This window comes from Mustela nigripes, chromosome 2 (assembly GCF_022355385.1).
Source record: "Mustela nigripes isolate SB6536 chromosome 2, MUSNIG.SB6536, whole genome shotgun sequence".
In the NCBI taxonomy this organism is placed as follows: domain Eukaryota; kingdom Metazoa; phylum Chordata; class Mammalia; order Carnivora; family Mustelidae; genus Mustela; species Mustela nigripes.
Genome location: NC_081558.1, coordinates 189,241,791 through 189,268,950, shown reverse-complemented (window position 1 = coordinate 189,268,950; position 27,160 = coordinate 189,241,791). Strand labels below are relative to the sequence as shown.

The window sequence follows — 27,160 nt, the reverse complement described above, 5'->3', positions numbered from 1 at the left end:
TTCTGTGACTGATTATTGGGTGTTTAATACCTTGTCGAGCCCCAATGAGGATAATTAAAGCAATCACTTAGTTGTCAACTAATGACCAGATATACAATCTTCTCCATTTTTGGTTGCTGATAGACTTTAGACAGTGGATGTATTTTTGCCATGAGTTGTGTTTCAGTGTTTGTACCTACTTGAGTTCAAATTCTGTAAACGAGACATATAGATAGACATAAATATAGATAGACGTATAGACTGAGTCTAGTGCATGCGTGTCAAGTACATCAGTGCTACTGCATGGTTTCGTGTTCTTTATTATTTGTTTTTGCTAAGCATCTTACCAAAAATGTTCAGAAATTAATTTGAGACCCCTATTTGCTAGGTTATATTCTTTCGTTTTACACTTAAAGGTGATGGGCAGGGCCTGGGTGGCTCATCGGTGAAGTGTCTGCCTTGGGCTCAGGTCATGCCTGATAGAGTCCGCCATCAGGCTCCTTGCTCTGCGGGGAGCCTGCTTATCCCTCTGCCTGCCACTCCCCCTGCTTGTGCTCACACTGTCTCGTGTTCACACTGTCTCGTGCTCTCTCTCTGACAAATAAATAAAATTCTTAGAAAAGAAAGGAAGGAAGGAAGGTAGGGAGTTAGGTAATGGACCTTAAGGAGGGCATGTAATGTAACGAGCACTGAGTGTTATACGCAACTGATGAATCACTGAACTCTACCTCTGAAAGTACTAACACACTACATGTTAATTAATTGACTTTAAATAATATAAAATTAAAAAATAAAAAATATGCAAAAAAATAAAAAATTTGCAAAAGTCAAATAGAAAAAAATTAGCTAGATTTTATCCATTCTTGCATCATCATTTTTGGATTCATATAAAGCAGCTGCCCCACCGGCGTGATTTCAGTGCAGGTAGATTAGGTAAATAGAACAGATATAAGCCGCCTCAGTGAAACCAACGGTGCTGCATCCTAGTTCTCTCCCCTGCTGTTGACATATTTTTTCAGATTTGCAGTGAACTCAGAAAACGGGGAAACATGGCCAACTTTTAATATAGTAAGTGATGTTTTGGCACCTTCGACTATAAATCAGTGCTGCAAAGGCATTATGGCAGCACGAGGACATACTGTCCAAATAAATGCCAAGCCTGGGCGTGCTGGTTCAGAATTCCATGCCTCATCCTAAGACCCACGGGGCAATTTGCTTAATCCTGGCGGCAAAAGCTGGACTTGAGAAAGTGCAATCTGTAATTCAGCTGGCTGAATAAATGGATTTCTACTGGCCACGGGAATGAAAAGAATTTAGCACACACATGGAAGTCTGAGATTTACTTGGCTATCCTACTTCTTTGTTTGTTTGTTTTAAAAAGTTGCTTCTAACAATAAACTTTATATATCCATAAAGCAATATGTATGTTAAGTTTAAAGAATCTGAATAATTAAATAAAATGCAAATAGTTGCAGGAAAAAGGAAAAAAAGAAGAAAAAGAAAAAAAACACTGTATATAAAGTTAAAAAAAAAAGTTGCACCTTGCTCTCTGAAATCCATATATATATATATATATATATATATATATATACACAATTTTTTTTCCCCTGGCTACGGAGTGACAAGGGAGAGGAATAGCATATACTTAGAACAGATAAACTCAGAAGCTTTTGGAATAATGATAGTGTGAAATCCAGTCTAGACAGCGATGGGACTGAGAAGCAGATAAAAGTGAGAGAAGGAAGGAAGAACCCACAGGCATCTGTGCCTTAAATGGACGTGAAAGAAATTAAAGAGTTAATTCTTACAAGTGGGATTTCTAGCCTTAGGGACCTGAAGCAAATGGACTCATGCCAGAAAGAAGTGAGCGATGAGACATAGAACAAGGAGGGAAGTGAGAGATTTCTTTTGAGATTTATAGAATTTGAGATTATAACTGAACATTCATGTGGGCAACAGAACCAAGTGTAGATCTTACCTGGAGGTTTGACTTTTGTGGTCATAGAAGCGACACCTATCACAGTGAGCGGGGATGGGGTCCTGTGGTCACCATCCAAGAGAAGCGCGGAGGAGGTCTACATCACACTTCAGAGAAGGCATTAGTGGAGTCAGAATTATTAAACTCACTTCAGACTTCTAATTCAGTAGTTTACATATAACTCAAAGATTTTTTTTCCTCCCATTTGCGATGGAAGTTCATAATAAAATGAACTAGCTACGAGGAGTGATTTCATTAAATGTCAACAAGTAGTGTGTCTATCCCTTACAAAAACAAAGCACTGTTATTAATGGCCCTTTAGGAAGTACCATCCCCACATGGAGGATTAAGCAATTCACACACTTCTCATTTTCTTTTAACAATTCACACACTTTTAACAATTCACACACTTCTCATTTTCTTTCAGATTTTCAGTTTCTGCTTGTTTATAAGATCCAGCTTGTCAGAGTTGGGTATATTGAGGGCTTGACGGTAAAAGCAACTTCCTACATTTAAAAAATAGCACCCACCTCTAAGCTATTGTTATTCTGGTCTTTCATAATTGCTATGACTCTATACATTTTGATTCCCCTGCCTGTCAGTGTTCTCTTTTCCGTTAGCATAATCCAGAAAAATTCTGTGTGTTTCATTCCTTTTGCTTTGTGAAAAGAAAGCATTGCATTTTGAGAGTGGCTAGATGGAGGCTAATTCCATATCCACGTGGTAATAACCTGGAAAACCAGAGAACGATGGGTTTCATTTGATCCCCCATCTGATAAGCCTTCAAAGTAAATGAGCTGAGTGGGAAATAACATTTTTTTGTGAGTTTTCTAGAAACTGCAAACGTTTTCTGAGAGACCCAAGGAATTGAGTCTCTGATCTATTTTAGTGAGACATAATTCAAGCAGAAAACGATCATTTTAAAACATTTATAGCACTCCCGTTTGCTGCTTTTCTCCATTAAGTAGAAAAACAAGCTCTTTTTTCTCTGTGCACACCAAATCTTTTAACTGAAAACCATACTCAGTATTTCTGTGGCAGCAATGATGTTATCTGGTGGTCATTTTGCTCTGAAACAAGACATCCCTTGAAAGGAAATTTAAAGTTTTATTAAATCACTCAGTTTTTAAAGGTATCAACAGATATGGTAAATAAAGAAAAATGAGGACAAAGTAGGTCCCCAAATGAAAAGTATCCTGATAATTAAGGTAACTCATATTCTTTATCTACTACACTAAAGTAACTCTAATTTTCAGTCTAAATTTAACCAACCATTTGTGTAGTCTTTCAACAGATGTCATATCAAATTCATTATGATTTACTGAGTTAGACTGGATATATTTTTTTAAGAGATTAACTTCAGTTTATATTGATTTCTTTTAATTCAATGCAGTACATAACGTGAGGCGTAAAATGCCAACCTGAAATTTTTCTAAAATATCTTAATGAATTAAAAACGCATTTCATTCCAAACTTAAGAGCTACTCACAGCAAAGTAAACATGGCCTCTTTTTCAACTTCTTCTGGATCAAAATTTTGTCCAGTGTGTTTTTAGTGGAATAAACATTTTGAAAGTGAATTTCAGCGTGTCTCCTGTAAACAGCTCTTCAGAAATGTGATGCTGTCCCTTCCATTCAGTTTGGTCAACCGTGAAAACCCATTCACTCTGAGTGTGACAGAGAAAGACAAAGCTATAAGTACAAGTTGTATTCAGCTACCTTTGTAAACTGCCTTTATGCCCTAAGGTATAAGTTTCAGAAAAAGAATTCCAATGTGCCATTGCACGACACACACACAAAAAAACACCGAATATAATATGGCTGCTCCCACCACTGAAGAGAAAAAGCTTTCTTTTCCTCTTTGGGATCACTGTACTCATCATTGAATTGGGTCTTTTGTCACAGGTGCTTAGACTTATTTTAAAGAAGCACAATTTCATAAAATTGTAATTTAGAGATTCCAAGGAAGAACTACTTTGCTTTAAAAGAAAGAACACAATTTGGTTTTAACCACCCCTTTAAACCACTGGTAAGTTAATTTCAGAGAGTATTCTGATAATATTCCTGTTACGGTCATGTCATTTAAGTTAAGTCATGTTATTATGCCCTCACAAAAATTTTTTAATATTCTTTTATTTCATTAAACTTATGATGGAAAACAACCTCAAAGTAGAAGCTTCCCATGTATTCATCACACAATGATAGTAAGGGTTTTTCTTTTTTTTTTTTTTTAAGATGTTATTTATTTATTTGTCAGAAAGAGAGAGAGAGAAAGTACACAAGCAGGCAGAGAGGCAGGCAGAGGTGGAGAGAGAGGCAGGCTCCCTGCCAAGCAGGAGCCCGATGAGGGACTCGATCCCAGGACCCGAGAATCATGACCTGAGCTGAAGGCAGTGGCTTAACCCACTGAGCCACCCAGGCATCTCGGTTTTAAGGTTTTTATAAAGAAAATAATCGACATTGGTATAATCTATTTCAGAGGGGCACAGAGAATTATTAAGCACCAATATTTGATTAATTTTTAATGACTAGAATCTACAAATAATTTCTTTACTATGCCTAGACAGTAGTGTCTAGTACTAGAATTCCACATATCCAATTGTCATGAACTACAGTGGAGGTATTCTTTAGCTGTTAGAGAGTTTTTTGATCAAAATCTAGCTACCTATAGCTCCATTAACAGAATAAAAAAAGGAATATAGTTGCTCATGCATTTATATCAGATATTGATTGAGCACCTAGTATTTTCATCTTTAGAAACACAGTGTGTGGCAAATCTGAGTACCAAATCATTGAAAACATGGAGCCTTCAGGGAAATGTAGATATATCATTCAGAATGACGTTTAATTGGTAGGTAGGAACAAGCAGTAGTAGAAAATCACAGTACAGAGATAGAAGCTATATTTTGAATGACACACTATTACATTAAAAAGACTATATTTTGTGGATGGTAGTCCTTTGTTTTTATAGGGCCACCAGTTCCTTTGAGTATAGTGCTAAAGATTATCCTAATAAAATAATTACACTTTATACTAAAATTAATTGAGTAGACATTTACTGAGTGCTTACTTTGTGCTCAGCATGTAGAGGGAACTCCTTCAGTCTTCAGAGCCATGTTATTAGGTTGGTGCTGCTACATTTTGTAGATAAGGAAAACAAAATGTGGTGAGGATAAGAAACTTGCCTGCATTCACAATCCTATCCAGCACTTGTTGAAGAGCGACTTCAAGTCAGACTCCTCTTGTTGAAGAGAGTCTCTATTAACTGCCAAAGACATGCCTTGTCATTTCTTAAAAAGGCACATGTACACATGCTCACAAAATTTTGCATCCAATTTTTGAGGTGTTCCTTTCTTCCATTCCACCTAAGCCCATCCATGGCTTAAGAGCCATATCAAAAAATGACAACACAGTAATGCGATGAGACTCATGTGTTAGGACAACTTCTTAAGTACAATGCCAGTTGGCCCTTGAACAACATGAGTTTGAACAGCACAGGTCCGCTTACACGTGTTTTTTGTTTTTTATTTTGTTTTGTCCTGGCTGTAAAAAGCTTCATTGTTTTCACTTGGTCCACATTTTGTATGAAGGCTCCAGGGTGATTAGAAAGCTTCCCAATGGCTGTAGGGAGAGGCTCAGGCAGAGGCTCTGACACCAAGGGGATGTCTGAGGGACCTCTCCAGAGCCACTCGGTTCTGGAGGCTCCTATTCATTGCTTGAGAGTGAGTCTTGGGAAGAGCTACCCCCAGCCCAGTGTCAGGGCCTGCCAGCCAGCCTGTGGAGGTTAGTCAGGTGGTAACCATCTTCTTGATAAGTTTTATTTCCTCAACCAGGAAGTGATTCTCCAGGAAGTTAGAGAGACGGAGGTCTACGAGGTGGAACCCAGGGCTTGCAGATCCAGAAGGGCTTGGTTCATTTTCTTCTTCGGGACCATAGCAGCTCCCATGGCATCCTGGGTTTCACCCCCCTCACATTGGGACAACTTTTGCACTTCGTAGAGGAAAACCCAGCAGCTGGGCTGGGTTTGCATCTTCAGGAGACACTTGGCACCCTTGAACTTCCCTCGGGCTACTCGCCGAATTGGCACTTGTTCTCCTGAGCCACTTGTGGGTAAAACAGAAACCCAGAGAGAGGTAAGGGTAGGAGGCACATGGGTACACGTTGACCTGGGGGTTGTCTGTAGTCCTTATCTCAGTGGAATAATTCTGACGGATATGGGAGCTCATGGTTTGTCAGCAATAAGAAGCTAAACTCAACCAACCATCAAAACAAAAATAAAGACCCAGAAAACAGTGTTGGCTGGTCCTGGAGGTAGAGGATAGCTGAGAAGATGGTTCTGAACGTTGTGGCTGGGAAAGAGATTGGCGGGTAGTCAGAGGCTGGGAAAAAGAGCATCCCTGGGTCTGTTCTGTCCAAACACTGTTGACTCAAGAGACAGATTCATTGTAAATGTATTTTCCTTCAGCTTTTCTTAATAATCTTTTCTTTTCTCTACCTTACTTTCTTATAAGAATACAATACAAAATACATATAACATAGAAAATATGAGTTCATAAACTGTTTATGTTATTGGTAAGGCTGCCGGTGAACGGGAAGCTTTGGGGAGTCAAAAGTTATACACGAATTTGTAGATTTTGACTGTTAGAGCCTCCAACCCCCTTCTCAATTTGTTCAAGGGTCAACTCTCATTGAATATCGATAGGAAGTGACCAAGGCTCAAATCAATCAGTGTGTGCATTACTTAGACATGATGGAGCTAATATATTTGGCTCATGGCAGTCAGATTTTTTGGGTAATGTTTTAGCAATTGTTCTCTTAAACTTTTTGAATTGTATTAGCATTTTTTCAACTCTCTTTTTTAAAAAATGCTTATTATACTAGATAGTAAAGGAAGTTTTTCGGTCATCTTGACTAGGTCACTGGATCTCATTTTAAGCTGATAATAAAATATTTAGGTTAGAAGAACATAAATCAAGAGTTCTACACAGATTTAGCAGAGACTAAATATTTAACAAAGCTCAGCACATGTGTAAAGTATCAGTGCTGGTAGGAATGCTGTTTTGTGAAGCTGACCCTGGGGTCTTTGGAATCAAACGCCATTGCTACAGAATTTTCAAAATATATTGCTTAGGAAATAGAGTATAAGGTTAAATGTTATCACTCCATTGGGAGTTTACGTAAAAAGAATGCCCTTTTTGTTTGAGACTGTTCATAGTCTCCACCAAATACACTTTGAGGTTTTTAGGAAATTAAACATCATTAAAAAATTTAATGAGTTTGGAGATGGTCCCATTGCATCATCTTTCTTTTATAAAGCCAAATGCAATTTTGAAACCACATTGAAATATTATAAATATGAGATATTATATAAACATGAATATATAAAAATATAAACATGAAATATAAATCTATAGAACCATATAAACCATTCATATAACTATGAAATATTATAAATATATATATAACCATATTGTAAATATGACAATAAGAAGCTAAATTTCAAGATCTCTTCCTGGATTAGAGATTGCTTTTGTTATTGTAAGGCAAATCTGCATAACCCATGAAAACTCTGATTGGGTGGCAAATCACTCTTTAAAGAATGCCTTCAACCATGGTAAGGTGTAGCAAATTGATTTGAAATAGTATTGGATGAATGTCCAGGTTAATACATTGGCTCCTCACTGAATTGTTGGAAAATGAATTTATAAAGTAGGAAATTAATTTGTTTTTTTCTCAAGAGGAAATCACTCCTAAAAATGTCGGCTGGTAACCTTTCAGATTTGTGGTTTCAAAATTGCTCTTCAATGTTATATAGATATCCTCATGTGTCTACTCCTGGCTTCGATTTCTTTCAACTGGCTATTGGTTCTGACTTACCCAAAGTGTTATGCCTTCCTCTGGATGCTCGTGGGCTATTGTCTAGATCCACCTGCTCAGGAGAGGTCAGTGACCTAGTGGATGGGAGGTAGGCAGCCAGAAAATATATAATAAAAAGCAGTTAAAACTTACATAATGAAGTCACTAACTACCATGAAGTGGTGGAGAAAAAAAAAAAAAGAGAGAGAGAGGGAAAATGTGTTCCACTTTTAATATTTTCAGCAATTTCTGTTAAGAGTACTTAAATAAAGGCCTGAAATACAATTGTGAAATTAGAGAAAATGTTTCATGAAATCTGCCTTAGTTACTCTCTCCTACAGTAGCAACCTCCTTACCCTGAATAAGGAAAGAATTGTTAAATATCTTTGACTAAGGTTGTATTTTAAATCACTGATAAACTATTTACTTTTAAGATAACATTCATGTACTATCAGTTGGTCTTTGGATAAAATGATGTATGGAACCATTTGTTTATTGGCAATGTAAATAAACTTCTTAGAAATGTGATAATAAATCCCAAGGGTTACATGAGCTGATTTATTTATTTATTTATTTATTTGGCAGACAGAAATCACAAATAGGCAGAGAGGCAGGCAGAGGGAAAGGGGAAGCAGGCTTCCAGCTAAGCCAAGAGCCCGATGAGGGACTCCATCATAGGACCCCGGGATCATGACCCGAGCCGAAGGCAGAGGCTTTAACCCACTGAGTCACCCAGGCGCCCCACGTGAGCTATTTTCTAAATAAAATCCTTTAAATCATTGTTAATTTTTGAAGAGTTCTCTAAGAAAGCATTTGGTAACCACTTCTTTTGATAGTAGACACAGACCTACCAAGGCAAACTTTCTAGTCTATCCTTTTATGAAAACAATGAGCATTAATCTATAGCACGTATCTTCAAAAATTTTCTTTATGTTAGTACTGCTACCTGTTATCTTCTCTTTTAGTTATATTCGTTATGTTGTGACAGCCATTATCACGCTGTGCAGCACCTGAAACGATGAATTTATAGCAATTTATTCTTCCAGTCACCTCAAATTTAGGATAAAGAAATAGTATTATAAGAAAGTTTAGGTAACTTGCTTCAGGTCATATACCTAATCACACAGTGATGCAGGGGGGAAGAACAAAATAACCAAACCAAACCAACACTAAATTGCAATCTAGTGCTTGGGACTTCTATTCTAGGCTTCAAATAAATAAATAAATAAATGGGTAAGAAAGCGGTCATTGGGAAGGAAAACTCATCCTCAAAGCAGAGCTTGGACTCACTGCTAAGACAATTATGTTCTTCTAATCTCCGTTTTGGGGGAAATTTTCAGTTTTGTTTTGTTTTGCTTTCTCTATTTTCTTTTTCTTTTCATCTGTAAAGTAGGCATTTGGGACAGCAGGGTCTTTGGTGACTCGGGCTTCTTCCTGTTAGACCTGGAAGACTGGCTAATAGGAATGCTGCTGGACGCTGTATTGTACAACTGAAACTTCCAGAATTGAGGCTGCCTGTTAAGTTTGACAAGAAACATCTTGTAGACCTGTCACTTCCCTTTCACACACTTTGCCCTTTAGTTTTATGACATTGGAAAGTGGTATAGAAATTTTATAATAAATTAGTTTTTCTAGGTCTCAATTTTAGTGTAGTTTCTAATTTAAACTTATTTTTAACATGGCACTGCTGTGCTTCCAGCAAAAATGAGAATCTTCTTAGTTTGTTTATTTAAGTTATTGCCCAATCAGATCTCATGAGAAAGTTTCAAAAAGCTTCGAATGGATAAAACGGTCTTTTTGTTTCCCGAATATGGACTTTCTTACCACAATATGTCACATATAGAACTTCTAGGGGGAAAAAAGTGGAATTTAGTTATGGTGAAGAATTCAAAGGAAAGTTGTTGAGTGCCTGGGTGGCTCAGTCAGTTAAGAGTCTGCCTCTTGATTTTGGCTCAGGTCATGATCTCAGGGTTCTAAGATCAAGTCCTGCAGTGGGCTCTGTGCTGGGCATGGAGCCTGCTTGATATTCTCTCTCTCTGCCCCTCCCCACCTTGAGAAAAAAGAAAAAAGAAGAAAATGATAGGAAAATTTTAAGGAAAAATGAAGAAAATTTAAAATTGATGGAGTGATCAATTCAATTTCATTACAAATTACGTTAGATCAGTAATCAGTGTAGATGGCATTTATAGTGGCATTGAGATACATTTCTTTCCATGGGGAAAATTTTGATAGGATTTATTTTGGCAAAATAGCAGCAACAACTTTAGTTATTTTGAAATCTAGTATAAAGGGATCAGCCTGGTGAAAATTTACTGTGCAGAAAAATATTAATGCAAGAAAGACCTAAAAAGAAATCAACTCTTGTTAATGAGATCAGGGTTTTAAGGTGGAAATCTAGGGGAAGAAGCTTCCATTTATGGAAGAGAAAAAAATAAGATAAACAATGCTTACTACATGTCCTATGGTCTGTGTAGAGTTTCTTTCCATCATCTAAACTGACTGTTGAGTCCTTTGTATTCTGATTTGCACCTGGTAAAAGTAAGGCATAAATATTTGCTGGTTAATAACCCATATTCTTTCTTCCTATCACAATGCTGCTTCTTTACTGTGCTGGGTCATGAAGCCTTCATTTATTCGTGTAGTACTATGTACCTCTGTAGTTAGAGGGAAAACTTCAGGAGGTATCTCTGGTCACATTCAGAATTTGAGTTATCATAGAGAATCTTGCTGGTTTAATTTTACTAGGATTTTGGGGGGAAATTTTTCACAACTTTCTTAATGTTAGTATTAATGCTTTGCTAGAGGCCAAAAGCAACCTTAGCTTGACAATAGCCAGACCTCCAGGATCCTGTAAGCCTTCTTCAGAGACTTCTTTTATCTCTTTCCCTGCAAGGTCACTGTACAGAAGTTTATCATCAATCTCTCCTCAAGATCACAGTGCGACTCTTCCCTCCCAAGGGTCCTATCCCTGTGCTTCAATAAAGGCAGTTTTTGCACACACACACACACAAAAACCTACAAAACAAAAACAAAACAAAAAAAAAAAACAAGAGCAAAAAAAAAATGTAGTTATTATGAACTAGGACTATAATAGTGTATGTGTGTTTAGGGGAAAAAAAGATACTACATAGAAATTTCATTGGCGAGAGTATATTTGCCAAGAATTTCTTCTGGCCTTTAAAAAATTCAGGGGGCGCCTGGGTGGCTCAGTGGGTTAAAGTCTCTGCCTTTGGCTCAGGTCATGATCCCAGGGTCCTGGGATCGAGCCCCACATAGGGCTCTCTGCTTGTCAGGGAGCCTGCTTCCCTCTCCCCCCGCCCCCGCCCCGCTTGTGATCTCTGTCAAATAAATAAATAAAATCTTTAAAAAAAATTTTTAAAAATTCAGGAAAATTTAAGTGTGTTGTTTAACTTGACTAGGTGTGACTATAGTATATGCGTGAAAAACAAGGTTTAGTTCCAAGGGAATAATGAGGCAAGAGCAGTTTTCTTTCAAACACATGAAATGAAATCAAGTGTTCTTTCATGTGGCTTTATCCTATTTTATCATACTATGAGATTGAAGTCACTTCTGAAAATAAAAATTACTATAGCACTCACTAAAATGAATGGTTATTGACTAAATAAAACGAAATTTAAATATATTTATGAATCACAATTTTATACTTCTCCAACCCTCTAAAATTTGAAGAGCTAATAAACTACTCAGTTTGGTTTTAGGGTTTTGTCTTTTGTTTTTTGTTTTTACCAAAAATCATTTCAAAATCATTGTTTGAGTGTCTCTGAGAAGCAGAAATAATCTGTTTTGTAAATTAGGGTGCTTAGTACCTTATTCAAAGATGCTTCTGCATGTAGCTGACTAATTGAATGTTTCTGTGGAATGCTTGCATTTAGCCAGGTCTAAGTGTGTCACCTTCTAGACTGACCAGGTCTAGCCCAAGCCCAAGTGCATGACCTTCTGGTGAGCTTGCCAAAACGGAGCATCTTAGACCCCTTTCACTTGTAACTTCTGATACTTCCTGTTCACTGTGGGGACCAAGAATCACATTTTAAGGAAATATCCCAGGTAATTCTGATGCAGGTAGGCTGAGAAGCACATTTGGAAAATCAAGGAAGATGTTCTATTATGACTACAGGCATCTGTCTGATTCATTTTATTGTAGTCATCCACAGAAGAGGGTTTTGGAATTAAGGTAGTTGTAAGGTGTATTCTTTACCTTCTCCTGCATCGAGATTATAAATGCCTGCACATATCAGATTAAAGGTCCTAAGTTGGAACTCTGCTTCTTTTAGCTATTTAATTATTAACAGGTCAATTGACTGATTTATACCTTACTTTCTTGGTTAGTAACTATCAAAATTGGGATGTTCATCTTTAAGACTCCATGACTAAGATCCATTTTTTTTTTTTTTTAAGATAAGGACAGTTGGATAAAATGCTTTCAATTAAAACTTGACTATGTGGTTGCCTAATTAATAATTGAGATATACGAAGATGTCTAGACTTGTTATCAGCCACAAGTAGGGTTAGACTCTCAGATAAATCTTACATAGATAAACATAGATTTTATCTATGTTTAGCTTATCTGTTCGTATAAGGACCCTGAGTAACTACATAAGCTATATTAACACTACAGTCAAAGTTTTGTTTGGTTTTTCCAATCTAAAATCTGGAGTTTACATTTTTATGATCCTATACAAAAGAAATATAAGTGAAAAAGCTAGAGTTATTAGTGGAAAGTGACAAACAGGTACTCTAAAGCAGGATTGGCAGACTTTTTCCATAAAGTGTCAGCAGATATTCCCAGCATTTAGACCTCCTCGTCTGTCTTCTAACAACACAAAAATGAAAAAACAGTCTTAGCTGAGGGCCATACAAAAATTGGTTAGAGCGTGGCTTCTCTAACTTTATGTGCGTAGGCATCCCTGAGAGGGGGTAGGAGTAGGTCTTGTTAAAATGCGTGTGTGCTTTTGGTGCCCAAGAGAGTTTTGCTTAAGTCAAGGTCATGAAAAATTGGCTCCTATAATTTCTTCTAATCAATAGTTTTACCTCTTTCTTCTAGATTGTATGTGTCCTTTTGAAGTTTTTATAACAGTGGGAATAAAACGATTAAAAGAATATCCAAATGAGACACACTAGAATAGGTTTACATATGTTGTAGTGATAAATGGGTGAAATTCTAGACATGCTGGTTGCTAGATCTTATTGCTAAGCAGTTTAGATACTCTGCTGTCTTTCCTTTTATAAGTCAATTATTTTATATTCATTAATAAATGTTAGTGTATTTCAGGTCCTCTGCAGGCCGTCTCTGGGCCAACTGCCTAATAAGGTGGGGAACAATTTGATAAAGTAAATAGCACTTTACTAACATGGATGGTTGACTTGCTTAGTTTTGATAATAGAACAACTTTGACATAGCAGAGCTGTGGATAAATGCATGTGGGAAATTAGAGAAGAACTAGAAAGGTATCTAAACAAAGTGATTATAGCCTATATGCCTGTTACATGAAAAGTGAGATTAAACTCTTGTTCCATTTTAGAATCAGATTCTGTGGCTCTGTGTCCAGACCATTATACCTGGGAATATGTTACTGGTTTGCAAACTGTGATTAGCCATTCACATTTAAATGGTTTGAGATCTTTTTTAAATTCATTTCTTTTAAAAATAAATCTTACTCTTTATGTTCTTTAGAGTCCTGATTTGCTTTAGGGACCCAGTACTTTCAAAGTATAACTTTCTTTATTGTTGTGATGCATAGTGTGGTTACCTGTTCATATTTAAATGCTTTGGGTTTCTTTAGTACTTAAAAAAAAAAATTCTGACCTATGTATTGTAAATTACTCTTTGGCTTTAGGTACTCTGCACTTGGAATATATTTAAGTTCCTTCTTGGATCTGATGAGATAACACATAATATTCAGCAACCTTTAAAATTAATCTTCCTCAGAAAAGAAAAGGTTCATTCACTATAATTAAATACCCTATATTAAATTAAAAATGTGCATTTTTAATTAATAGTGAAAATAAAGTGGAATTACATTGAGGAGTAAATATTACTTCTATTTATTGAGCTGAAATGTGGTTCTACTAGATGACTGGTTGGAAAATGTTAAAGCTTGTATCTAGACTATCATTCTGTCCTCAGACATGGTTATTTCTCTCACCATCTCCTTTAGATTTATGAGCAGGAGCTGCTAAGACCCTTTCACAAATAACGACCTGTGACACCTCATAAACTAAAAATGTTCAAAATGACACATCATGCAGATTTTTCATCTTAAAATACCAACAGGTTCTTCCCTTCCTATTTTTTCTACCCTTTAATGGCTCCACTCTCATTGCACTCGAAAGGAAGTCCTGGTGCCCATCACTCTTCCTTACTATATGGTGACATACCAAATTCTGTCAAGGGTTATTTTATGCTATGCCTTGTATCTTTCTCTTTTTTTCTACTCTCAGCATCATTTCTCAAAGTCAGGTTCTTTTTATTGTCCTCTGGAATAATTAAGTAACTTTGACCTGTTCTTTTGCCCCCGTGGCTCTTTATCTTTTACACTGCACACCAAAAATACCTTTCTAATACACGGATAGTCCTATCACTGCCCTCTCAAAATCTGTTAGCCATATAGAATGACGATCACAATCCTTTGCATGGTGTTTAAAACCCGTTTATCTGGATTGCCAAGGGCACTTTTCACCTCCACCTGTCATATCAACTTCCTCCCTGATTATGAAATGTATCATGCATGTCCTCTCGTGATCTCAGGTTGTTTCTTCAATCTGAATGTCTTTTCCCTTTATTTGCATGGTTTTATTCTTCACCTCTCCACTTAAATGATGTCTTTTCAGGGAAGGCCTCATTACACTCTAGTGAGGGTTAATAGTTTTTTCTCCACTTTCTTTCTATAGTGCATTTCTCAGACCTCCAAGGAACATTTATTTTACTTTCACATAATGATTTATGCTTGAATTCCTCATTCAGATGTCCCTGGGTTCAAATCCTGCCTCAACTGCTTATTTCTTCTACCTCTCTGGGCAATTAATGTTATTTCCTAACCTGCTTCCTCATCTGTTAAGTTGAGTGAATATTTGTACATAGTTTGTGGGTTTCTTTTTATATGAAGTCTGATGACACAATGCCAGTATGATACACACCACATTGTGTATTCTGGGTACTTGTCCATTTGGCTTTGTTCCCCAGTAGATAGTAATTGTTTGAGGACGAATTAATCTTGCTCATTTTAGTACCCGAAAGAAAAGGTCATACTCTCTTTTACTTTTCCTTGCCTCAATTTATGGAACATTTAAACCTAACTCATTTGAATGAAACTATTAATTTATTGCTTTATTATCACATTCCACAAAGGACTTGGGATGACTTAGGAGATGCATCAAGAACAAAAGTATGAAAAATGAAAAAATATAGTAACAAGTACATTTTGAATAATTGAAGAGTTTAATTTCACCAATGTCAACCTAAGAGACAAAAGCTATAGATAAGAAAAAAATTTTTTTAAGATTTTATTTATTTATTTATATATTTGATAGAGAGAGAGAGATCACAAGTAGGCAAAGAGACAGGCAGTGTGGGAGAGGGGGGAGCAGGCTCCCCACTGAGCAGAGACCCTAATGCGGGGCTCGATCCCAGGACCCTGAAATCATGACCTGAGCCAAAGGCAGAGGCTTAACCCACGAAGCCACCCAGGCGTCAGAAGAAAAAAAATTTTTTTTTTAATATTTTATTTATTTATTTGAGAAAGAGAGAAACAAGAAGGGGAAGGACCAGAGGGAGAAGCAGACTCCATGCCGAACAGGGAGCTCAATGAGGGACTTGATCCTGGAACTCCACCATCATGTCCTGAGCCTAAGGCAGTTGCTTAACCAACTGAGCCACTCAGGTGCCCTGGATAAGAAAATGTTAACACTTGTCTTCATTCTGTCCTGTTTTGTAGGATCTCGTCTTCGCCAGGAAGACTTCCCCCCGCGGATTGTGGAGCACCCTTCAGATGTCATTGTCTCTAAGGGGGAGCCCACCACTTTGAACTGTAAGGCAGAGGGCCGGCCAACGCCCACCATCGAGTGGTACAAGGACGGTGAGCGGGTGGAGACTGACAAGGATGACCCCCGCTCTCACAGGATGCTGCTGCCCAGCGGGTCCTTATTTTTCTTGCGCATCGTACATGGGCGCAGAAGCAAACCCGATGAAGGAAGCTACGTCTGTGTTGCCAGGAACTATCTCGGTGAAGCAGTGAGTCGAAATGCATCTCTGGAAGTGGCATGTAAGTAAACATAACGAATTTCGTGAACAGCACGCACTTTTACTTGGATTTATTTTTAGCAAGGTTTGATTTGTCCCCATGGGTACTTAATACCTAAAGAAGAAAACAGCCAGCATGCCATGGGTAAGGAGACTTTGCCTTCTCTAAAGCAAAGCTGGTCAAAATAATGTCAAGCCATGGTGTTGCAATAAATTTATTTCTGTTGAAGCAAGGTGGAAATTCTATTTTTACGTTAAAGCAAAGCGATGATGTTGCTGGTCATATTTAAAATTTGAATTATTGATGAAAGATATAATCAAGTATTAAAGTCAGCTATGTTAAAATGAAAACTTAAATGTAACATGGGATCAAATAATGAGCATAAATTCAGTATTGTACCTATTTTATTTATGTATGTATATATAACTGTTACATATTGCACATATATATATATACATATATATGTATATATATTTATATAAATATTTCTAAGTCTAATTTTTATCAGACACCTTTAAAAAAAATATACTCCCTTGGTTATATTAACTCTTTTACTTCCAGTCTGAATTCAGGAATCATTACCATAGGCATGTGGGAAGAATATAGAAACAAGCAACTATATTTAGATATTTTTTTCTATCAATGAAATTCATCAAAAGAAGAGATCTAATTTTTGTTGGGACCAAATGTTCATACATGGAAGGGCCTTGCTCAGTCTTGGCAATCATCAATAGTTAAGGGCTTGTCCTGCCTTTGGGATTTAAAAAAATATATTTATTTGTTCATCAGATAGCCCAAATAGCACTAGTAAATCAAGATATCAGTGCTTTGCATCTGTTTGAACATTAACTTCATAACTTCATCGTTTTTCAGAACAAATTAAAATATATGAAAGATTTTTGGGGTGTCTTACAGATTAGGATTTGGTGTCCTAATTTAAACAGTACCATAAATTTTTGATATGATTTATTCTGTGGAAAGATTTTATCTGGAATTGATCATTAATAACATGGCAACAATTGGGCATAAAAAAAACTCGTACTTTTCAACTTTCTGGTTGTACCAGTAGGTTTTCATAGATAAGAAAATTGAGCTATTTCAAGATGCGTAGGTCTTATTTATATAGTTGGAAGCAGATTGTTAAACAATAGCTCATGGTTTCATGTTGGTAATTAAACTTTGTACTTTGTACCCGCAGGCTACATGATATCACACTACAATCACATAAATTATCAAACATGTGTATATGTGTATTGTGATTTTCAGAGATTTATCGACTTTACATAGGAAATCATCTTTTAGTAAGCAGTCATACTGTTTCTTCTTCATCTACTTCAGTGAAAGCTTTTGTTCTCAAGTGTCTGGTCTTCTGATTTATGGTTTGTACCAGGAAATCTAAAACCTACTAATGCTTAAAATGTGTAAATCCAATAGGAAAAGACTAGAAGAATCCTAAAACCCAAATTTATTTTGTGAAGTAGTTTGAGAGAAGAGCATTAGAGCCTTAGCTAGCAATGTGATTTTGCTCAAGGCACCAGGTAATTTCATTTTTATAACTTAGTTCAAAAAAGCAGTCAAATTAAATGCAGTTTAGTGAGATTTGAAATACACACACAGAAGCTCAAACATCAATATTCCTAACTCTTCTATTTTTATTCTGAAATATCTTATTCCTGGAAATTTTCAAACATACTGAAATATGTCAATATCAAATTCCATTGATTCCCCGCCCCCCACCGCCACTGAATCCCTTTGTAGTAAATATAACAGGCATCATTCTCCCACTTTATAGATAATATGAAACCCATGATGGTTAAGTGATGAAGACTCAGGCTATCAATTAATGGGGATTTGAAGACCAGATTCTGATTCTTTTAATTTTAGTTTTAGGGAATTGTGCCATATTAGGAAAATGAAATTCTAAATGATATTTGGTCTAAAATTTCATCTAAAAATTAAAATTTTTAAATCAAAACTTTTTTTAAAGTTTGTCTACTTTATCTACTCAGCAACAGGTATCTATTTTTAATTCTCAACTAACTTTCCTTCTCCATGTTGAAGTTTACCTAACCTGGCCACTCATTTTATTGTTGGGCATCTATAAACACTTTTTTCCCTGAAACTTAACTTTTTAAAAATTCTTCCCAGCATACATACATCTTGTGTTTTTATTTAATCTGAAGATTGCTCTCTTTCCTAATTGCATCATTAATAATGAATCAAACTGTTTTAGGAGGAAAAATTTAAACCATGATTTTTTTCCTTGGTAATATGACAGTAGCACTTTTTATTTTTAAATCAATGAGCTTTGAGAAATGCTAAAAATACTTTTGACCTAGAGAGGAAAACAAGAAAGCTTCTAAATTGGATTTAGCTAGTGAATAAAATTCTTTCTTCTAATGCCCTGTCAACAGTTCATGCCGTTTGAGGCAACACAAGATCAAATAATACCCATTTATATGCTACTCATCTCTTTCACATTAGATCATCCGTCATCTCTTTTCCCTTAAGTGTTTCATAAAATGTATTAATATGGAAACTTGGGAGGAAGCACTGTGCTTTTTCAGTATTATTTGTTACTAAAGTATTTTTTTTTATAAAATGATAGAAGAATAGCTATAGATTTGATCAATGTTTGGCTTTCATAATTTAGAACAATCAGCATAAAAGCTCAGTCATGACATGTCACTGTTTATTAAGTAAAGGAAAGAATGGAAGTCTAGCGACGCTGTGTATTTGGAGAACTGTAGATAGCTTGATATAAGGTAGGTGGGCAACATAAGTTGGAAAAGTAGATTTTTTGTTGTTGTTGTTATGTAAAAGGAGCCTTTGAAAGAGAATTGAAGACCGGGTTAAGGGGATGATGTTTGAAGTCAGAGACGAGTTAAGAAGCTGTCAAATGAAAAGAGTATATTTTAGATTTTGAACTGAAACTAGCAGTGAAGATTGAAAGAAGGAAATAGTTTGAATCAGATTTCAAAATTATAAACCATATTGCTTTATGGTCCGCTTAGGGATTTAGGGGATAATGAATGATTACCAGTGTTTGATTTTTTGTTTGTTTGTTTGTTTGTTTGTTTTTTGTTTCCCACTGAGTGACTAGGTATATAGTGCTACCCCCATAGGGATGGCAGGTCTAAAAGAAATAACTAATAGGAACAGGAGAGTGAAGTCAGCTTTGGCTGTGTTATTTAACATGCCGATGAGGCATCGAGGTAAAACTATCTCATGTTGCATTAAAAAGGGAACTTCTAGAACCAAGGAGAAAGGTCTTTACCACATAGAGAAGAAAGTGGTGGAAGTCGATAAAGTAGACATGATTGCCCAGGCAGGCTGTGTGCCAGGAATGGTTAATAAGAGTTGAGATCACTCCTGTTTCTTGGAACCCCCATATTTAACGGTGGGCAAAGGAAAGAAGTACTGGTTGAGGGGGGTCTGAGGAGGCATCAGAGTGATGGCCCATGGTGAGGGAAGTGACATGAAGTACAAGGAAACAATTTTAAGAAAGAAAAAGTGTTTTGTGATGCAAATGCCACATTTTGGTTAAATAAAAAAGACTCCGTGGACTGTAGGAGGGGAAAGAGAGCATAGCAGCTGAAGAAGGAGTAAGTGGTGGGATTAGAGGGGCAAATGCTGCCCCTCTCCCAAGAATCTAGCCCTGAATGGAGTATGAGGCAACTAGAGCAAGATCCCACGTCTCTGCACTGTTGCCTCTTGGGGTTGTTGAGGGCTGTGCTCTGTGTTGTAGGATGTTTAGCCGCATCTCTGGCCTTTGCCCAGGAGCTGCCAAAAAGACCCCCCCAACCCCAGCTGTGATAACTAAAAATATCTCTGGACACTGACAAATGTCCCCTGGGGGGGCTCAAAATCAATTGAGAATTACTGATCTCTGGTATCTAGGGGATTAAGTGTATGGATAAGTGGCAAATCAACTTGTTACAACTTTTATTGTGAAATATGATTATTGATGAAAAATATGGAGAGTTTTGGACTCTCCTTGTTTCACCTTGGTTTTCATTTTTAATTTCAAAAGGCTTGGTTTCTGCTGTCAGATGAAATGTGCAATTTTATCGGTAACTGTCCATCTTGACAGATTGTATAGAAAAAAGTCAGCCTGTTCCTTACCGAACTGTACACGTTCTCTTTATTGTTTTCCTTTAATAAAAACTTCAGTTTTATGTAACATAATAATATAGGAGAGGGAAAAAAATATTCAAGAGCAACCTTTGTTATGGAGTGTTGAATCCTTTATCTCATATTTGCTTTCTTCCTCTTGGTTTGAAAAAAAAAAAAGCACAAAAAGCCTCCCAAAAAACAAGTACTTTTCAGATCACTGGAACTCAAGAAAGGTCTTTAGGTGAAAGCAGTTTTCACCTATTTTGAAAGCAGAACTGCAGGGTCCCCAGCAAACACCTGGCACCGAAGAAGTTAATAAGCAGTTTTCCGATGAGACCACCAAGAGAGCAGAGGCGTAGCTGGTGCAGATAGGGTTTCATGGAACACCAGTTCTCCCTGTGTTTGGAACAGAAGGAGCACAGGAGTCCTTCCACGTTTTGTGGCTGCCTGTGATACAGCCTGAGTCAGTGGCAGCCCCTTGAGATAGCAGCTGTAGCCCCAGGTGGTAAATATATGACAGCAGCTTGATCTATCGACCAGGGTAAGAGGGGGTTCTGGCCTAAATGAAAATTCATGAAAAATTGATGAAGTCCCCAGATTATGTTTTCTGTTTCCTTTTCGCAGCACTCTACCAGTGTGGAGAGGGGAGATTAAATGAGGTGCTGAACGCTTTAGTGGCAAGGAGGTTGTGGTTCAAAGGTCAGGGGTCACAAAGAAACCGATCTATTTTTTTTTTTTTTCCTTCTAAAGCAAAACACAAAAACTTTTCAGTTTAGCTGTGATTTAATTTTGCTTTGATGAAAATAAAATGGCAAGATATTTAAAAAGTGGTCTACAAAGCAACTACAAAAGAGAAGACAGATGTGATTCATAATGTAATTGAGGAACTAGTAATAGATTGAATTCCATGACTGTGAGGTGATTTTTTTCTTTTCTCTCTTTTCTTTCTTTCTTTTTTCTTTCTCTTTCTTTCTCTCTTTCTCTTTGTTTCTTTCTCTCTTTCTTCCTTTCTATCAAGACTCATGCTGCAAGAAAGTCATTTAGAGAAGGAAAAGGTCTTGCATTATTTATAGGTCACAGATTGCTAGAATAGCAAAGCTATGGAACACTCTACAAACATAATGATCCTGTTTACTTTAAATCCAAAATGAAATTGATGTTTTATCTGTACAAGGAGGAGAGGTTACAGAAGTAGACTGACTTTAGTAATAGAGGTCACAGGTGGCATTAAAAATGAACACGAGGTAAATTGTTTCCCTGATATTTCCAAGTTAATAAATATGTGACTTTTATCCTTTTTATTTTGGCTGTAAATGTATGTTATCCAGGCAAATTACCTTTATACTCCATAAAGACACAAAATAAATTTCAATAAAGGCTAAATCATGGAGAATTTTTGTAAAAAAATTGCTTTATTGAGATACAATTCACTTACCATACAATTTACCATTGAAAGTGTACAATTCATTATATTTTAGTATATTCACAGAGTTGTCCAACTCACACCACGATTTATTTTAGAACATTTTCATCTCTCCTACAGGAAACTCTATACCCATTAGCAGTCAATCCCCATTCCTCTCAAACCCTCCTGCCTCAGCTCTGAGCAAACATTTCATCTACTTTCCATCTCTATACATTTGCCTAGTCCGGACATGTCATATAAATGGAATCATACAGTGTATGTTCTTTGACATTAGCTACTTTTCCTTAGTATAATGTTTTCAGAGCTCATCCTTGTTGAAACATGTATCTGTGCTTCATTTCTTTATAATGCTGAATAATATTCTATAGAATGGATATACCACATTTTATCTATCCTCTTTTGATGTATATTTAGATTATCTCCACTTTTTGTTATGAATAATACTTCTATGAACATTCCGGGGCAAATTTTTGTATAGACATATGGTGTCATTTGGGCATTCTCTTGGGTATATACCTAGGGATAGAATTGCTGAGTCATATGGTTGGTAGTCTGTTTAACTTATATTAACTTTGAAGTCACCACACAATGACTTTCCTAAAACAAACATACAAACAAACCTATCCATTTAGATACCTAAGAGATAGTGAGTCAATCTGGAACTGATAGTCATAGATTTTGACCATAAAGAATGTAGATGCAACTGATTTTTTCATGATTCTTCTATTTGTGTTTCTACACATTTTAACAGAGAATTCAGAGGCTTTTTTTTTGGTAGGGTAGGAAGGATTAGCAATTGAAAAATGTTCATAGTCCAAGATATTTGGGCCAAATAATGGGGTGAATTGTGTTCCCCCAGATTTATATTCTGAAGCCCTAACCCTCAGTTCCTCCATCTGTAACTATATTTGGAGTTAGAACCTTTAGAATGGTAAGTTAAAATGCAGCCATTGGGGTGAATCCTAATTCAAGTGTTCTTATAAGGAGAGGACATTTGGACATGTAGAGAGACACAGGGGATGCCAAATGCAGAGGAAATAGCTTGAGAGAACACAGTGAAAAGGGGCTGTCTGCAAACCAAGGAGGGAGACCTTAGAAGAAACCGAGCCCTACAACACCTTGACCTCACACATCTATGCCTCCAGAATTGCGAGAAAATAAATTTCTGTTGTTTAAACCACCCTGTCTTATAGCAGCCCTAGCACATTAATATAGGTCATGAATCTTAAAACAAGAGTAACCCTCCCTGACTAAAAAAAAAAAAAATGGGGAGGCACCTGGGTACCTCAGTTATTGAAGATGCTACCTTTAGCTCAGGTCCTGTTCTCAGGGTCTTGGGATCAAGTCCCACATCAGGCTCTCTGCTTGGTGGGAAACCTGCTTCTCCATCTTCCTCTGCCTCTCTCCCTTGCTTGTGTTCTCTCTCTCTCAAATAAATAAATAGAATCTTAAAATAAAGAAGAAAAAAAAAGCAAGAGGAACCCCTACTAACATAGTATTTAAAAGAAATTAATGATGAGAATCAAATATTGTTTGCATTCTGTAGATTTTGTTCTACAATGTTGGTCTGAGGCTGTTTTAAAAGAAATCTGTAAACTCAATTGAGTGTATTATAAGCCAGAATGTATAGGCATCAAGGAATTAATCTAAAATAGCTTTAACTAGGGGGCGTCTGGCTGACCCAGTCAGTAGACTACACACACACACACACATCTTTAAGTAGACATAAAAGATGAAGCAAACATTTGGTATTAGAAAACAGATGATCGTAGAAGGGTGAGTGTGTGTACATGCATATGTATATCTGTATTGTTGGGCTGTTCTGCGTGTGTACCTTTTAATTTTGTGAAATTCCATCAAATTTTTTCAAATACAGATCTCTTCCTTAATCTTCACAAGGGAAAGTGTGAAATTGCTGCTCTTGGGGAACATGTTTGCATTTATGATCTATTTAAATATGTATAATGCTCTATTTTGATATCAGGTTTCTGTTGATTGAATTGACTGCATGCAACGCTCCTTAGTACAAGTCTCAAGTTGCTTTTCACTCAAATTAGCCTGACTTAGCTCTGACTCCAGGGAAAGTACATAAAAGAAGGGAAAATCGTGATGTCCTCTGCTTTATTCAAGAGATTATTTCTGAAAACAGTATTGTCCTGAGCTCTGCAAACATATAAATCCCATGTATGGAGTGACAGCTAAAACTATTCATGGTGCTGGTAAGGTAGGTCAAGACACAACATGCTGTGGTTGGTGCTTGCTTTCAACCCCAGAAACTTCCTTTAGATACAGTTAAGAAAAGGAATCTTCAAGGTTTGGGAGGGTTTTGCACCTATAAGCCTTCAATTTATTTGAAAACAATTGGTGTATAAATATAAGTTGATTTTAATAAAAATGCTTACAGGTGGACATTATACTTAGAAAATGTAATATGGGCTGCAACTTGTATACAGTCCTTTAAAGATCTGTGTTTCAGCAGAACAGCCGGTCTCCAATTTTCTTCTTTAGACTGAATTCGTTTCTGATAAGTATAATACACATCTTTCTATTCTGAAGCAGCCCCCACAAGATTTTTATAATTCTATAAAGGAGATCACCCTTCTTTTCATGCATGACTCGGTATCTATGGTGAGCTCTTTATAGGAGTAGAGAAGTAAAAACAGTAGGTGAATTTTTGTTCAACTCTGTAAATTTCTTTCTGCATAAAAATTTGTAGCAGTTTGTGGTTTAACTGCTAAAGGGTGAGGTTCAATCGTAAATTGACATATTCTTTTACTCTGTATCATTGGAATTGGTTTTTTTCCCCTTAGAAGATTTTCAAAAGCAAAAACAACATTCCCAATCACTATTAAAAAAAAAAAAAAAGGAGATATTTATACATTTTTGTCAATTGAGTGTATGTTTCACAAGAAATAATTTGGGTTCCTGCTTGGGGTGATTTCTATGAACTCTAAAGTTCCCTAGCACCCCCTGGGGCTGCTCAGACATCCGTAAGTTGGTATTCCTGCGCCTGGGTAGAAATGAAGCAAGGACTTTAAGGGAGGCAGGTGCTTTGATGTTGTGACAGATATGTAGGTCCAGATCTGGGGTGAATACCGACAGGTTCTTTTTTGGTATATTTATTTTTCTTTGGCAGATAATCTATCATTTGTAGGCATTTATTCCCTGATTACTCCAAGCCTGTTATATAATTGATCCTCAAAAGGCCAAGCGAGGTTGTCAGCTGGATTGCACAGTTCTAAAAGTCTGGTTAGCTGTTTGTCATTGGCCCATTGAGTCCTATTGCAAACAGAGGTTTGGGAATTAAGTTTACATTAACATCTGAGAAGGAGCTCTCTCTTTTTTTTTTTTTTTAATCATCTGTAAGTTCCCTCCTCCCCCCCCCCCGCCCGCCCCCCATAATCAGGCCTTTTCCAGGTATAGAAGTACTTCCTGGGGGCATCTGGGTGGCTCAGTGGGTTAAAGCCTCTGCCTTCTGGCTCAGGTCATGACCTCAGGGTCCTGGGATGGAGCCTGGCATCAGGCTCTCTGCTCAGCAGGGAGCCTGCTTCCTCCTCTCTCTCTGCCTGCCTCTCTGCCTACTTGTGATCTCTGTCTGTCAAATAAGTAAATAAAATCTTAAAAAAAAACCAAAACTTAATGATTGTCTTTGAAAATACCAGGAAGTACTTCTTTTTATTTTTTTTTAATATTTTATTTATTTACTTGTCAGACAGAGATCACAAGCAGGCAGAGAGGCAGGCAGAGAGAGAGGAGGAAGCAGGCTCCCTGCTGAGCAGAGAGCCCCATGTAGGATTCGATCCCAGGACCCCAAGATCATGACCTGAGGCTGAAGGCAGCAGCTTAACCCACTGAGCCACCCAGGCGCCCCAAGTTTTTTTTTTTTAAATGTGGCTATCTAACACCTTAGTCTATGCCAAGATTTTATAGCAAATTTTATAGTTTATAAATGGAAATATAATATGACTATTTTATTTCCATAACAGAAGTATATTTGATACAGGCCATCATATATATATGATGTGCTTTTCCATAAATAATTTAACAAGTCTTTATTGGGTTTCCTAGTCATTAGGAATTGAGAATGATTTGAAGAGTTCCATGTCTTCAGTGGTGCTAGTGTTATTAGTGAGAAGCCTGGGTGGGCGACCTCATTGAGTGATGTCCCACTGTGGTGTAGGTGTAAGGTAAGGGCCTCCAGGGGTGCCTGGGTGGCTCAGTCCTTAAGTGTCTGCCTTTGCCTCAGGTCATGATCCCAGGGTCCTGGGATTGTCCCCCATCCCCAATCGGGCTCCCTGCTCAGCGGGAAGTCTGCTTCTCCCTCTCCCACTCCCCCAGCTTGTGTTCCCTCTCTGTCAAATAAATAAATAAAATCTTAAAAAAAAAAAAAAAAAAGATAAGGGCCTTGAGATAGAAAGGCCCTTGGGAGGTAGGAGTGGTACCAAATGCTTTTGGGTGAATATGAATGCAAATGGCCTTAGGAAACTGGAGAGAAGAATAAAAGCAAAACCCTGAGGCTGTGCTGGGCTACTTTGGAGAAAATGAATATATGTTGATTTGAAGAATGTATGCAGGGGAGTAGAGGGAGATAATTTAAATAGGGAAGTGGAGACTGGTAATGACTCCAACTGAGGAGTTTCCTATTCTCCTCAAAGAGCTAAGGGAGCTCTTTAGTGTTTTTGATTGAGGATGTTACTTGGAGGTGGGGTGTGAAGATTTGTCAAACAGAGTGTACTCTAGGTGGGAGCACTGGAGATCTTGGCAAGTTAAGGTACAATAGGACGAGGGTTGAGATAAGCTGGTGAGTTAAGTTGATATTAGAAAGAGGAGAGAGAGCATTCTGATAAAAATTTAAGCCATGATTTGTCCTTCAAGGAACAATATAAATTCAGTTTGCTGTATTTCCCTACAGTACTCTCCAACTCTTAAGTACCCAGGTAGGTATTTGAGGGTATGAACACTTAGAAAAGAGTTGTTATTTAATGTGTATAAAGTTTCACTGTAGTAAGATGAAAACGCCCTGGAGATTCATTACACAAGGATGTGAATTTACTGAACAATGCTGAACTGTACACTTACAAATGGTTAAGATGCTATATTTTATGTCATTTTTTTTAAACACCTCAGTTAAAAAACAAACCAAACCACACAAAAAAATTTAAAAAATTAAAAACACACCAAAAAGGCAGAGCAAGGCATGACACATGCTGCCATAGTGTGTTAATACGTTAATGCAAAATGTGTGAGTCCTTGGGCTGACATTCTGAGGGGATTCAGAGAAAGAAGTTGATTCTGCCAAGAGGATTATGGAAGGAGTGGAATGATTTCACTGCTGCTTGCTAAATGCCAGGCTTCTTTTTTAAATGTTTTATTCTTATGATTTATTCAGTTCTCAGACTAACCCTGTTATTTGCTCTGTGCTATATCTGAGGCCCAAAGAACTCACTTGTAGTTGCTTAGACAGCAATAAGTGTCAGTATTCGAACTCAGGCAACCTTCCTCTACAGTCTGCTTTGCTAACCACTAAGGTAAGAGTCCTCATTGAGTT

General features: G+C 37.0%; 1 protein-coding gene across 7 annotated transcripts in view; it reads left to right on the top strand.

Moving 5' to 3' along the window:
• ROBO2 (roundabout guidance receptor 2) overlaps positions 1 to 27,160 on the top strand; it is a 1,305,913-nt gene that overhangs the window by 758,132 nt on the left and 520,621 nt on the right. For all 7 annotated transcript variants that reach the window (XM_059392157.1, XM_059392155.1, XM_059392153.1 and 4 more), the window contains exon 2: positions 15,765 to 16,091. In XM_059392157.1, coding sequence (XP_059248140.1) covers positions 15,765 to 16,091 — 327 coding nt within the window. The remainder of the gene's footprint in view (positions 1 to 15,764; positions 16,092 to 27,160) is intronic.